At 41.4% G+C, this 14,343-nt stretch overlaps 1 protein-coding gene across 1 annotated transcript in view; it reads left to right on the top strand.

Annotated features, from left to right (window-relative positions):
- The window catches only part of MARCHF4 (membrane associated ring-CH-type finger 4), a 127,117-nt gene that overhangs the window by 82,723 nt on the left and 30,051 nt on the right, over positions 1–14,343 (top strand). The window contains exon 2 of the mRNA XM_063292510.1: positions 7,561–7,716. Coding sequence (XP_063148580.1) covers positions 7,561–7,716 — 156 coding nt within the window. The remainder of the gene's footprint in view (positions 1–7,560; positions 7,717–14,343) is intronic.

The following is a 14,343-nucleotide window of genomic DNA, read 5'->3' as shown; positions in this document are numbered from 1 at the left end:
TATGTACCAAAGGGGTGGAGCTTGCATCACACCATTGCAATAGTTGCTTTGTCCTTTGCCCCTTCTTGCTGCTCTGCAGTTTGCCATTGACTCTAACCACTACTGGCTTTCTCCCTTGGTGCACAATAGTCACATATGATACCACCTGTTGTTGAATCAGGCCACTCCCACCACCTCAGTACTGTAGCAAACTTTCAAATGTTAGTTGATTTTTTGTTAAAGAAAAGCTTTTAGTTTTTAATTGTAAAATGCTGCTGTATATATTAAAAAGGGTAGAGGAAGGGATAGTATTAATCCATCATCACTTTCTGAGGCTAAGCCTTGCCCTAAAACGGTAAGAGCCATTGAGTTGAAACCGTTAATTGTATTTCTGGCTGAGCACTCTTGCATTATTGGGCAATTCTGACAGAGCACCAGTGCAGCACTGCATCATCCAGCTCTTTAGGAAGAAAACAGCAGTATTTCACTAAAGCTGACAAGAGCCCGAGGGAAAAAAGGCATGCAGAGTCAAGTATGTGAGATGGGTGGCTATATAAATGTGATGGATGGATGGATGGATGGATGGACAAATAGATAGATAGATAGATAGATAGATAGATAGATAGATAGATAGATAGATAGATAGATAGATAGATAGATAGATAGATAAATGCATGCATGCATGCATGCATGCATGCATGCATGCATGCATGCTTGAAATTGTCAATAAGCAGCGCTCCAAGCCCACCCACTACTGATTACCAGATTTCACCTCCAATATACTGGGTGGCAAGGCATAGCAGATTTTACATATCTTGTGGCTGCCATTGGATACTGTCATCAAAACATCATTTTAACACAGGTACAGATAAAGATGACTTGAATCACTCATGAGCTGGGGATGAGTTGAAAGAAAAGTCGTCATGTGTCAGCCCTCCAAGGTAGTCTAGATAAGAAGCACAAACCATGACTACTAACACTACCTTTATTGTAAGGTTACAGTAGCAGAATGTTGCAGGTCTGAAAGCCCTCCTTCCCTCTTTCACTTTCCAGAAAACTAGGGAGGGTCCTTTCTGAGATGCTTCCCACACCCCTTTTCCTTCTGTGGGCTGAGATACCTTTTGCATGATGGCTGTCTAGGCTGCGGCTCTTCCTCCTGTCTCCCAAGGTCAGTCCCACAGACCATTACATCAGGATATAGCAGAAGAAAGATGTTGTCAAGACATGTTTGTACTGTGGTCAGGTGCAAGTGAGGAAAAGCCTGCATTTATCCCAAAATACCTTCAGTGATGACACTTTATTAATAAAAAGTTACTGGAAGCAGCAAAGTGTTGTGAGAGACCATATTGTTATATTTTTAGCATAGAGAATGACCCAATTACACTTGCCATTCTTTATAAAGTCAGCATGGATTTTCATACATTGTGGAGATCATTAAAGCTACTCATTACATTTTATTCCTAGCTCAAGGCTTTGCTACTCCATCTCACCACCACAAATCACAGATTTTTTTGTTCTTGAGATAAATCCATCAAAAGGTTTATCAAAGCTTTGGGCATAAAACTCAGGAACATTCTCTGCATCAATTTCGCTATGTAGGAGCCACACTGTATAAAATTATCCTGCTTGTCTGCTCCCCAATTTATCCTCATTGGCGTATGAGGCATATCCATCAGGAAACTTCTTTGGTTCTATTATGCTGTTAGATCTGGATCACAAAATGTTTTATAATGCAATAGGATTGTTAATTTTAAAGATGTCATACTTTTTTTTTTGGCTGAAATAATTGGGAACCCTTTTGGACCAGCTGAAAATATAAGCCCACCAAGGATTCGTGTTCCATCGCATAGAGTCCAGATAGAAAACCTCATGCTTTTTAACAACAAACCTTTGTGTTAGAGAAGGGAATAAAGTTCATTTTTGGACTGGGCTTTGAAATAGGAATGAACAATTACAGCATCCAGTGCCACTGAGAATATGTAGAGAGATATCAGTTAGTAGACTGAGCTACAGAGGCACTCCAATGCTCAAGAGAATCAGAAAAAAATGGGTGACAGAGAATTAAACCCAGGGTTTCAATTCTGGCAAAGAATTAATATTTTGCTCTGAAGTCAGACATCAATACCTAGTTCTTTAAAAAGATCTACGAATCATGGCTTTAAAATGGGCAGTGCTATCTTGGTTGTTTGTTGTGTTTTACTGGGAATTTATTGTAAGCCATTTAAAAGCTTTCAATGAAGCAGATCATAAAATGTTGGCCAGAATAGAGACTCACCAGGACTGCTGACAGTTCACGTCCCTTAATTGAATTCTGGAGGAAATCCAAATAACCCAAGATCTATTTGTGCACATATATAGTTCCATATGCACAATTGGCATATACTGCATCCCACCCTTGGCACTATGTTCATCGGAAAACAATTTCCTGTTGCCCATCCAGAGAATGCCAATGCCTGGCATAATGGGGCATTTGCTAGGCCTATTCTTCCCCCAGGTCCACCAGGGCCCCTAGTTCTTTTGCCATTGTATCTGCTACCCAAACGCAGTGCAATCTACAGCCTTCCCCACATTGGTGAAAGGTCTTGCATTCCATCTGAACCACTGTATAGTGCTTAATTCTAAAGGTACATCCATACATTTAAATGAGCAGGGGCAAATATTGTGTAAGGCCTTGCCCAATTTGCCGTCTTTTTCTTGTTGGTAATAAGTAAGAGTCCGCTCTTCACGTGCAGAAGAATCTAGGAGTGCAATGCTTTAGAAGTTTTCTCATTTCTTTTCACAGCAAAGAAATCATAAGAGCTGAGAAAGTCATGCTGTGCTTCTTGCTTGTGATCTGGTTTACTCATATTCATTTGAACGAAATTGCTTGGTTTGCCCGACGGTACTTCTGCTCTCTAGACCGTTACAGTGTTTACACTGAACCGTGAAGACACATGCTGCTTGCAGATGATGAAACACCAGTGCCAATAAATTAGAGGAGAACTGAAGAATTACTTCAGGTGATAGATAGTGTTATTGGTACTTTCTGAACCTCTGGCTCAAGTCTCAGTTTTGCTCCCTTCAGAATTCCTCAAAGTTTCATGCATGTTAATAAGGCTTCAGTCAGGGGTGAGGTGCCCCGGGCACTGAGGCATCTTGGCATGAGAAGGGAGAATATCCTGAACATCTCTCAATTCAGCAAGAGCATCTTATTTGAAGGGCAAATAATGGCTGTGTGTGTATGTGTGTTTGTGTAGCCTCCTCCTCCTACCCCCTGGCTGTAACGCAGAAGCTGATCTTGAATTTGAAAGCTGAATTCTTCCAAAGACTCTCCTAAGCAGGGTCTTTTTCAGTTCTCACAGAATTTATTCTTATCAAGCCCACTACTGAACCTTCCCGCAGAAGGAGGGACTCCCCCTCCCTTCCTGGGGCACTCATGAAGAAAAAATATCTCACCACAGCTTGTGAACTTCTTACAGTTTTTACTTTTATCATTAAGAAACAGCATACAGAGATACGAACAGGCATAAGAAGGACTCTAAACCATGCTGCGTATTTGAGTTCAGTGCTCAGAGGTGGCAGTCTTCTTCTCGCATGGTAGACTGAACAGTCTCCCTCAAAGTGCAGGACATTTCTGAAACCACGTACGTATTGAAACCATCCAACTCTCCCTCCTCTTTGGCAAATGCGCTCACTGTAATTGCATTGGCGTCACATAGCTGTTCTCCTCTTCCTTTCTTCTGGGCTAGGCCTTCTCCCCACTTCTCCCCTAGCCAAATCCACTGGGAGTTCCTTCACAGGTTGAATTTCCAGCTCCTCTAACCTCTACCTGAGCTGCTGAACCAGAGGTCTTTGCATAAAGCCTCCTGCCTTTGCTTCTTTACCTCTTTCTCACACGTAGCCTTTCTGCCAGCTGAGGGGAGGAGCTGCTGGCTTCAACTGTCCTTCCTTTCTTCTCCTCCTCTCTTCCTGTTCCCCTTGTTCAACCCACAGTTGGGGTCTTAGTTATCTTTCTCAGCTGACTCTCAGCCCTCTCTCTGAAACTAGCCTCTTTTCTCTCATTCTATTCCCCCTTCCCACAACGTAGCCTTTAGAGCAGGGTTCCTCAACCTTGGCAACTCTAAGCTGTGCGAACTTCAATTCCTAGAATTCCCCAGCCAGCTGAGGAATTCCCAGAATTCCCCAGCCAGCTGAAGTTCACACAGCTTAGAGTTGCCAAGGTTGAGGAACCCTGCTTTAGAGGCTGCGATTGGTTAACCTAGAACCAACGGACCTAGGGAAAGCTTCCTATCTCTTCTCAAAATCTCTATCCCTCTGCACCTACCATTCCCAAGGATCCCTTTCCTGCATCCTGCAGTTTAACTATTTAGCTTAACAACATTAACCTTTCCTGCCTTGCACCAACTTTACTGGAACTACTGGGTTGCATGTATACATGTATGCATGTATACATATATACATCCATGTACATAAGTATGTATGTATTTATGCATACACCTCCACCTCACACATTCACTGGCTCTGTTCAGACAAATTGCCCCTCTCTTATTCACCTTTGCAACTAGGCAGCACATAATCTCAGGTGACCTAGTCATGTAGAAGCCATTTTTGAATTTCTGCCACCTTCAAGAGCTGCCTCCTCACCAGTGGCCCATTCAGACTGGGGCTACTATGGATGGAGTTGGATGAGTTTATCCCATCTCTTTTGGTAGATAATAGCAAACCCGTCTTGATGGTGGACCATGCTGAAGAAAATACTGTATAACCTAGCTATCTTCATTCCCATGCTGGATCTCTGATATACAAATCGGTGCATTTAGTCTCAGATGGCAGAACCATCCATCACGGAGCATTTGAGTTTATGTGACCAGGAATGGCAGAATTTACAGTTTCTCATTGTAGCCTGGTTGTAACTTGGAACTGTGCAATGGATACTAATGGCATTTCTTGATAGTGATCTTAGCTGAATGCCAAGCAGCTTCGGCTGGATTTTGGATCCAGCACTGCATTTGCTCTCACAGGTTGGAAAGAACAATAGAAGGTCCTGAAGAGATTGCCAGACTTTCCATTGTACTTATATTTTATCCCCTGGGTAAGTCCAATGGCTAAGATAACTTCTTCAAGCACTGCTGAATACGAGCTTCTTGGCAATTGCCCAAGTTCTGTGATACAGTCTTCCTCAAGAATTTGGTCCGCCCTCCTCCCTCTTGCAGTCGTATTACGTGTTTTCCACATGCAGGAGATTTTGGTTAGCAAGGTGAAAACTCTGAAAGAATAAATTGGTTCCCTTTTTCCTCTTTATATGTATATGTATATATGCATAATATTTGCAAGCAGCCATGCACATGTTTGGAAAGGCAGAGTCCGAGCGTTTTAAGTAAGCTAATCAAACAGCCTGGAGGGGTGAGAGTCCAGAACCAGAAAATAGCGCTCTCATAATATATTTCTCACCAAATTAGCTCTCAGCTGAATTGATTGCCATTATTTATATTCCAGAAGATAATTTTCCAGAGCTATTGGCTGTGACTAAAGATGACAGCTCGTTCCCTGTTCAATGTAGTTTAGCTCACTGCCTGAATAGTCTGATGTAGTTACCTGTATAATAACATGCACCTGCTCCCAGCAGTGGCATTCCCTGTGATACAGAAGAAATGAACCTCCAGAGAGTTAGTGGGTGAGAGATTAGATCTGTCCAAACAAAGGCACTGATGACAGCCACCAATCACCTATAGCAAAAAGCCTACAGTATCATAGACAGAAGGGAAGGACATACTGTTGGGTCTCTGGGCTTTCCATCCAATGCCTGTGATCAGCAGCAGCAGCAGCGTCAATAACCTTTTTAAAAGGATGTATTGTCTTTTTAAAACTAGAGTACACTGTGTTGACCTAAACAGGATGGTATTTCTAATCGCATGGAGATGATTTTCTGAAGATTATGTTTGGGAGAGTTTAGTGCCAGATTATTTCAGGGCAGAAATGTCACTTACGCCAACAACCAATGCTTGCCCAGTTTCAAGGCCAAAACACGCAAACAAAAAAGTGTGTTAATCTGTGGGAAGGGCAGGATAAAGAAACTACAGGGAGTATTAGAAGGGACTGCACCTTTTTGTTGACAGAGGGCTGAAGTATTTTTGAAAAAACAAAAATAATTAGATTGCTTTGTGGTGTTCTGTGTGTAACAGTCTTCAGCTGAGTTTGAGCCTAAGGACCTAGTCCAACTGTGCTAGTTAAGTATCTGGGAGCTATTGCTGACCCTGCTGATCATATGAATCCCGCAAATAATCTCACATTCCCCAAATTCCAGGAAAATGGAAGGACTGGTAATATTTAAGTCTTCACAGGACTGAAAGTTATAAGTGACTATGGCATGGTGTTTGTTCAGTTTGGGCTTAGTATGTTATCAGAATCCATCCATTATAGTTTGTTAACCATGATTATTCTGCTGTGGGAATCCAGTCTCTTACCAATTTCAATTTAACATGTTCAAACAGAGATCAATTGCTGGTGATTTCATGGGAAATTTCTTGGCAGCAGTAGAGAAGTGGGTTTTTTTACTCCTCCTTCTTGTAATTTTTTTTCACTTCCCAGGTTAGCCTGCAGCCCTGGGATTGATAGTTAAATCATGGTTTACTAATATTTATGAATCTAATTGTTGTCTTCCCACAATTGGGCAATCACATGGAAAAATGTTTAAGGTATGGCCAGATAGGACACTGCTGACCCTTTCAATTTCAATTCCATCATCTTGCATGTTTGCTTTGCAAGGAGACAAGAAAACCAAGGGTAGTTAGGCTGAGCAAAAAAGAAGAACGAAGAGGAACAGCACAAAAAACAAATGGCCTTTTCCAACTTGAACCTAACCATGGCACAAATATGCCTTGGCAATATCATTTCTTCCCATATACCCATGATCTTTCCTCTGTCTTATCCCCAGCCAGTGAGTGAACCAGGTTTAAGTCATCCTTAGTAGCATTTTCTCCCTTATTCAGACATTGTCCAATGGCAGCCTCTGGGGGTCAAATCTGTTAGGCTTTGTCATCCATTACCTTGGAGGGAAGTTGCACAACTGGCAGTGACTGGGAACAGAGATAGTCGGGCAGGACAGCAAATGTAATGCTGGTCTAGTTTTCTGGGGTGGTAGCACCCTGTTCAGCATGAGGAAAGGCCTTTAAGCATACTCATTCCTTGTGTAAATACACACAATAGTTTTTATTCATTGTGTTTAAATTGTTTGTTTATTGTTGTGCTTATGAGTCAGTGTCGACTCCTGGAGACAGTCTGGACAAGTCCCTGCAGTTTTCTTGGCAAGATTTCAGAGGTGGTTTGCCATTGGCTCTTTCCTAGGGCTGAGAGGGAGTGACTGGCCAGGGTCACCCAGCTGGCTTTGTGCCTAAGGCGGGACTAGAACTCACAGGCTCCTGGTTTCTAGCCTGGTGCCTTAACCACTACACCAAACTGGTTTTCTCATATATTTTTATATATTATAAATTTACATATTGATAGTGAATGTTTAATCCACCCCCTCCATAAGAAAAAAAAAGTGCCTGGAGGGAGCCATACCCAAAAGGAGGGTTTCACAAGTATTCAATGTTCTCTTTCCAGGGTGAGTTGCTGAGTCCATGTCGGTGTGACGGGTCAGTGAAATGTACACATCAACCTTGCCTGATCAAATGGATCAGTGAGAGGGGATGCTGGAGCTGTGAGCTGTGTTATTACAAGTATCACGTCATTGCCATAAGCACAAAGAACCCCCTGCAGGTAAAGGTACTAGAGATTACTCCGAAGTCCTGTCCTTTCTTTTCCTTTCCTTGTTCTGGCTTGTCCCTGCTTCCTGTATTTGTACTGTTGGTTACGTGCGTGTGGCTTTTCTTCGTATGGTACACCGAGTGTGCACTGAAGAAATGGACTGTTCATTTTAGTTACGTCTTACAAAACACATAAATGTAACCATGGACAAAAATAGATGGAGATTTTAAAATAAAATATTTTGCCAACCAAACACAAGGAGTTTGCCTCGACAAGATTGTCAACTGTAGCTTTAATCAGCCTGGTAAAAATTAGATAAGCAGGTGCCAACCTACAAAGGTCTGAATCAGAGTATCTGCTGTTAGTAATGGGGGAAAAAAAACACCTCTTGGTGTGTATGAAAGTTTCCTTCCGTTGTTAGCAGCAGGCCCTGGGGCTGAGAGGGTGGAGAGGGCTGTTCTGCACCACAGCCTGAAGCTACTCATGCTAGCTGGAAAGTCAGCAGAGTAAAACCTGCTGTCTGGATTTCAGCCTGTGCTACAGGCTCGGAGATGATGCTGGATGCTGGAAACTATTCTGTCTGAGCATCAGCAATGATGGGCTGCTGAAGGCCACCAGTTGGTGGATTTGCCAGCTCCGCCTTCCAAAATACTGGCAAGAGAAGTAGGGGAAAGAGAATTCTCCCCTTACCTCTCCTTATTTCTCCTGCCACCAGGAGTTGGCAAGAGAAATGGGAGAGGTTGTCATACTAGTAGAATCCTGACTACTACAAGTACTGTGTGCCTTTTTGTCATACTAGTAGAGTCCTGCTGCCAAAGGCCAGTTGCCGAGAACTAGGGGAGCTGCCTGTCACAGGTGGCCGATAGGAGCAGGACAGGCCTCTGTCTCTAAACTTACCTCAGCAAGATTCAGCTCAGACCAATTGCCCAGCATGGCTTGCTCTGGCAGAAGTCAAAATACAATACTTCTGCAGTGAAGCAAGCAAACTCAAGTCTAAGCCACATCTGGGATAGCAGAGATGAAGGCAGTATCATCTGTTCATATTCTCCAGATCCATTTCTCGATGCATTACCAGTCTGCATTTAGTGGACAATGCAGAACAACTCTGATTCAGGTTTAGATCCTAGCCAGGGGGCAGCAGAACAAAGGATTAATATACTCTTCACCCCAGTCACTAAAATCTGGATTGGGTTTTTCATGCTATCAGTGAACAAAACCCAACCAATACAGAACCAAACACTGTATATGAAAAAGTCCTATCAATTTTATCCCCACATTTTGTTCCACAGATATAAAGCTACCACTTTTTAAATCTAAAATTAGGGTGTAAAGTATAACTAAAAACAAAACAAAACACAGAATCATTAAAATCTGATCGGCTCCTACTGACAGGGTGCCTTCTGAACACAGATGCCCCTGAAGTACAACTGCAGTCATCTTTCCCGGATTTGCTCAGGAGTGTGACTTTGGGTGGAGACCATTTCATGATACGCAACCACAAAGGGATTTGGGGATAATGGGGGCAGGGAAGGAAGGCAGAGGTTTTTTGAGCTCTGGAACATTCACTGCTGCTTAGCCAGGAATATGGGGAGACCATGGTGGGAAGATGGCAAATGACCACATGCTCTCTCCGGAGATCACGATTATACCATTTGAAACAAAGAACAGAAAAAGCTGCAGAACAAAGCAAGAATCTTCTCCTGAGTTGGAGAATAATGTTAGTATGGGGAGGAAACAACAGAGTGCCTGAGACATCCTGGAAAGGTGATGTCAGCGCACGGCAAAGGGAAATGGAAAATTACTATTCCAGAGGAACATGATCTTAGCTTGAGTGACCCCTTGACTAGATTAGCCTGGAGGATATCAGTACGTAATGCCAGTAATCCAGATGTTTTGCCTTTGGGATCGGCTGTCAACATCCTGCAAAGTGCAGAGATTCAATCAGGAGTTGTTCCTACCTTTCAGCCGCAAAGAGCGTTTTAACATTTCTTTAAGAATCAGATTATGAGAGATGGGACTCTTTAAATAACACAAGAGAAAAACTGCCTTCTTCCCAGGGGCCAGTCAGTGATCTCAAACACCCCCCCAAACAAACAAACAACCAAACACCACCAGTTTGGTCAATTCCTATATTTTTTGCACCCACACGCAAAAGGCAGGATAAAAACCTAATTATAATAATCATTTAAAAAACAGCTATTTCTCAACAGTCAGTCACAACAACGTCAGGTGAACTGATAATAAAAACAGTAGAGGAAATGGAACAAGGTAAAATAAAGAGAAACACCATTCATTTTCTGTTTATTGCTTGCTAAGTTCTGTGACTGTTTTATCCAAGTGAAATCAGGGCACTTAAGCAGGACCGCCGCTATCACTGAACACATATTTCCTGCCTGTGAGGTCATGCTGACTGTAGATCACGGTTTTCATCAGGGCTGGCTGGGGATGATGGAACATGTAGTCTGGAAGGTTCCTGATTGTGGTAAAACTGTGGTATGCATTCTGATTATATATATGGTATGTGGAGCAAGGGAGAGTTCAAATCAAATACTATCATGGATTGCCACTATTCCTAACAGCAGCATGTTCAGATCTGCTTATGAATCTGAGAGCATTAATTGATTTGTGCTAATAGCTACTGTACATATAAACAGCCAGCAACCCCCCCTCTCCCTTGGACTGATGTTACCGAGCCAGATAATAAAACATCTGCAAGACAACAACCAAGCTCAGAGAGCACCAAGAAGCCAGCCTTCAACCCTGAGCTACAGCTATTCTCTTCTGTTTGTAATAAACAGAGAAATATGCTAATCCCCTAATATTTAAACAAAATGTTAAACCCTGTGTACAGTTGTTACAGGCTCCTTAGCATTTCCTTTCCAGCCACTGCTGGGTAGCTCACTTAGAACCCAGCACTGAATTAGTGGAAAGGATACCTGCTGCCGTGTTGCCCTGGCCAATTTAATTTATAGCAACTGCAATTTGATATATTAGAATCTGCAAATCAGCCAAAATACAGGGACTCCTGGGACATATGCCAGTTGGTTCTGAGGCACGCAGTGTGGCGGCAACTGCCTTCCTCCTCAAAATAGTGGCCTCAGCAATATTATCCCTATTTAACTTGCTCAGAACACAAATCCCTGCTGAATTCAGAGTTAGCATTTCAGGATCTAGAAGTTGACATTCTTTATGAAAGAAAGCAGCCCCCTGCCTCATTTGCAGCATGCATTTCATGAATTATATTTGCATCCCACTTTTCTTCTAAAGAGTTCAAAGCAAACATATGTTTGCGGTCGCCTGTTGGGTCATCACAATCATCCTGGGAGGGAAGGAGAGATGTTTGGTGGCTGTGTGGGGTCTTTTTTCAACAGGTCTCAGCAGTTTAAAGCCATTTCCCTTATATATTCTCTGTGTGCTATATCACCCCTTGTCTCATGGAGGGAAAATATATGCAGGAACATACAGTTGCATGAGAACTGATGTTATTGTCAGTAAGGAACATGTCATTTTGAACTAGAATGCCATTAAAGGCTTGAGCCAATAAACAGTAAGAAGTCACCACCACCCCAAAGTCTGCAAATATTCGATGAGATCAAATGAATGCAGCCTCTTTTCTACTGATAATGATCATTGTAGTGTTTAATCAACATTTTAATTTACAGAATAATCCAAATCTTCCTTTGCTTCTCCTCACCCCCACTTCCCTTAATTCCACAGAATAAACAGAGAAAAAATATTAAAAATACGACCCCCCCAAAAAAAACTTGAGAGAATGAAATATAAGGGTTATGTTTGATTTCCTCAGTCTTGATCTTTTGGGGACCAGTTTGGCGTCTCTAGAAGTTTGAAAACAGTGTGATGACACCATCATGAAAGGTATCCCTTCATAAAATAATTGCCACAATGGGCATTATTAGGGACAAAACACAAACAGAAAGGTAAATGTAAACAAGTAAGGCTAAAAAGGTGGTGGAGCTTCTGCTCCAAGATCATCCCATTTCCCAGAAAGGCAAACAATTGAGGCCAAAAAGAAGTGAAGCAAAAGTTTTTCATTGGATGTGTGTGGTGGCTCTGTGATTCAGTTTGGGCTTGTTTTAGTGATTTGGAAAAATGCTTGATGTGACTTGGACTGAATCAAAGGCTCTCTCATTCCACTCAGAGCTAATCTAGAGCAAACTTCATGGCTCAACTATGTTGGGAAATCCCCAGAAGGTTTAATTATTTAACTTGGCCCAAACTGTTTGAGAAGCCTAGTTGGTGGGGATAACAAAAATGGATTTACCAGGAGTTTCAGGAGGGCAGCATCTCAAGATCATATTGCTGAAATTTGGCAACAAAATTTCATCAGTGTGAGTAATAATGGTGGTGGTAGTAAGAATGGGAGCAGGAGGCCTGTGAATAGCAATTACTTCTATTCTCATTGACCTGAAATAAAATTAAATTAAATTAAAAAGAGGGAAAATCAGATTAAATGGTTCAGTCCTGTTCCATGGTTTGGGGATTTACATGATGGAACAAGCATCTGCAGCCCTCCAGAGATGAATTGTGCCCTTTGGAAGTTGCCCACCCTGCCTTCTTGGTTAGTGCTGGCATCCTCCCAAAGAAACTTTGGTCTTTGTCTTCCAAAAGGGATTTGTTTTATAGGAAATATAATATTCACTTAATGCCTTCTTTTAGCTGCTCAGATTTTACTGCTTTTCTTTCTTCTTGTTCCCTATATTTACTGATTACTGTTATTAGCTGCCCTGAGCGGTGTGTTAGCACCAGAAGGATGGGATATAAACTTAAGCATTCATATAAATGCACTTGTTAATAGAATTGGATGAACTATGCAGGCATCATTGATTTTTCTGAGGGGACAAAATCTGAATGGGTGAGATTTGAAAGAATCGGGTGATAGTGTTGATGACATCTTCTTGAAAGGATTTTTTAAAAAGTACATAGAAAGTGCTTGTAACAGTTTTGGCATGTTAAATAAAATTAAATTACATTTGCAAATGGATTTGCCCCATGTGTGAAATAAAGCTTGTACATTTCAGATTGGTGGGTGCTAGGAGTCTTGTGTAAACTTTTGTGCAAAGTTTTTCACAGTTTTAGGGTAGTGTGTGGTGGGATTTTTTATTTCCCCAGCCCTGTTCTTTGCTGGACAGTGTAATGATGACTTTTGGGAAGAAACTTGCCAAATTATACAAAGATTTTATGCATTAAAATGTAGATGGAGGGAAGGAAAGTATTAGCTTCTGTGGGTAGAATAGGCTCTAGGCTGCTTCAGCCCATATATGCGATTATTCAAAAATTAGTCTTTAAGATGCTACAATATCTTTTTTTGTCATCCCAACGGTATTCTAAACCAGCAGAAAATAACAGTATGGGTTTAATACGATCTCAATGCCTTTCTTCTAGGCTCCATTGGTTAGGACTGAAATAATACTTTCTTGTATTTTGAAATCTAACAATTCAAACTCAGAAATCTGTTATGCCTGAGGTATTGTAGCAAGCTGTAAACATACCCAGCTTGAGATAAAAATTAGTTTGGGTTACAACAATGCACAATGCTTCCACTTAAAAAACAATTACCCTGCTCCTCCCTACTCCAAATAAAACCAATTGTGTGGGCCCCACAGTGATTTCCAAGGAAACTTCATAATGTCTTAAGAAATCTTCATTCCCCAGTAGCTTTGTATAGCCACGTAGCACAGGAGGCAAAGCATATTTGGAGAGTTCCTCCTTGCTTCAGTGAAGTGGCCACTTAACTTGAAGTGCTCAAATTAAATGAGCATTTTCTAACCTGAATAGCTAAAAAAATCCCACCTCTGTGGGAAAGCTAATGTTCTTGCATTTCTCTCTGGTGGAACTAATCAGAACAAAATCTTAATAAGCAAGCTATCTGTGCATCTTCATGCCAGACTGGAAGGTTTATGAAAGAACAAAAGCTTATTCTGGGGTCCAGATGTGTGCCAAAGAGTCAAAGAATCATTCTGTACATTCTGTAGCCCAATATCCAGCAGAGGAGGAGAAGGAATGGGCAAGGCTTATGGGACAATTTAGAGTGAAACAACCTAAGGAAAAGCTCACTAAATATTTAATCTTGATGTTTAACGGAGGAATCTTACCAAGAAAGAGAATCTGACCCCTTTCCTATGCAGATAAAAGATACAAAGATGCTCTCTTCAGAGAACAAAGGATTGTAGAAGCTTCGTTTGATTAGAATAAGCAGAAGGCAAGGCACAAGGAAGTTATTTTGAACAGAGTTAAGTGCAAGAGTTGTGATTGCTGCATATATCCTAGATCATCTCTAATTATTATTGTTGTTCAATAAAACTTCTAACTGTGGATTCATTGGCTTGGAATTCTTTTTATAGTGAAATAAATTCTTCAGTCAGTGTTAGATAAAATAAGGATTTGATTGCAAGGAACCAATAAGAAACAGCGGAACTCAAGAAAATCAAAGCAGCATGTTAGAATAATAGTATAATCAGACTTCTCTGGGCCTAGAAGATTATGGATCAAGAGAAATTTGAAACTTTAAAGAGGAATGTAATGTCACCTAATTATAAAACTACCACAATGGTTTACTGTTGGGTTTAAAAATAAGCAAAGAAGCATCTGCTGTGAAAATGGAATAAACAGATGAACAGG

Source organism: Candoia aspera, chromosome 1, assembly GCF_035149785.1.
Source record: "Candoia aspera isolate rCanAsp1 chromosome 1, rCanAsp1.hap2, whole genome shotgun sequence".
Classification (NCBI taxonomy): domain Eukaryota; kingdom Metazoa; phylum Chordata; class Lepidosauria; order Squamata; family Boidae; genus Candoia; species Candoia aspera.
Note: the sequence above shows the minus strand (reverse complement) of the source record. Positions and strands in the feature narration are given on the sequence as shown.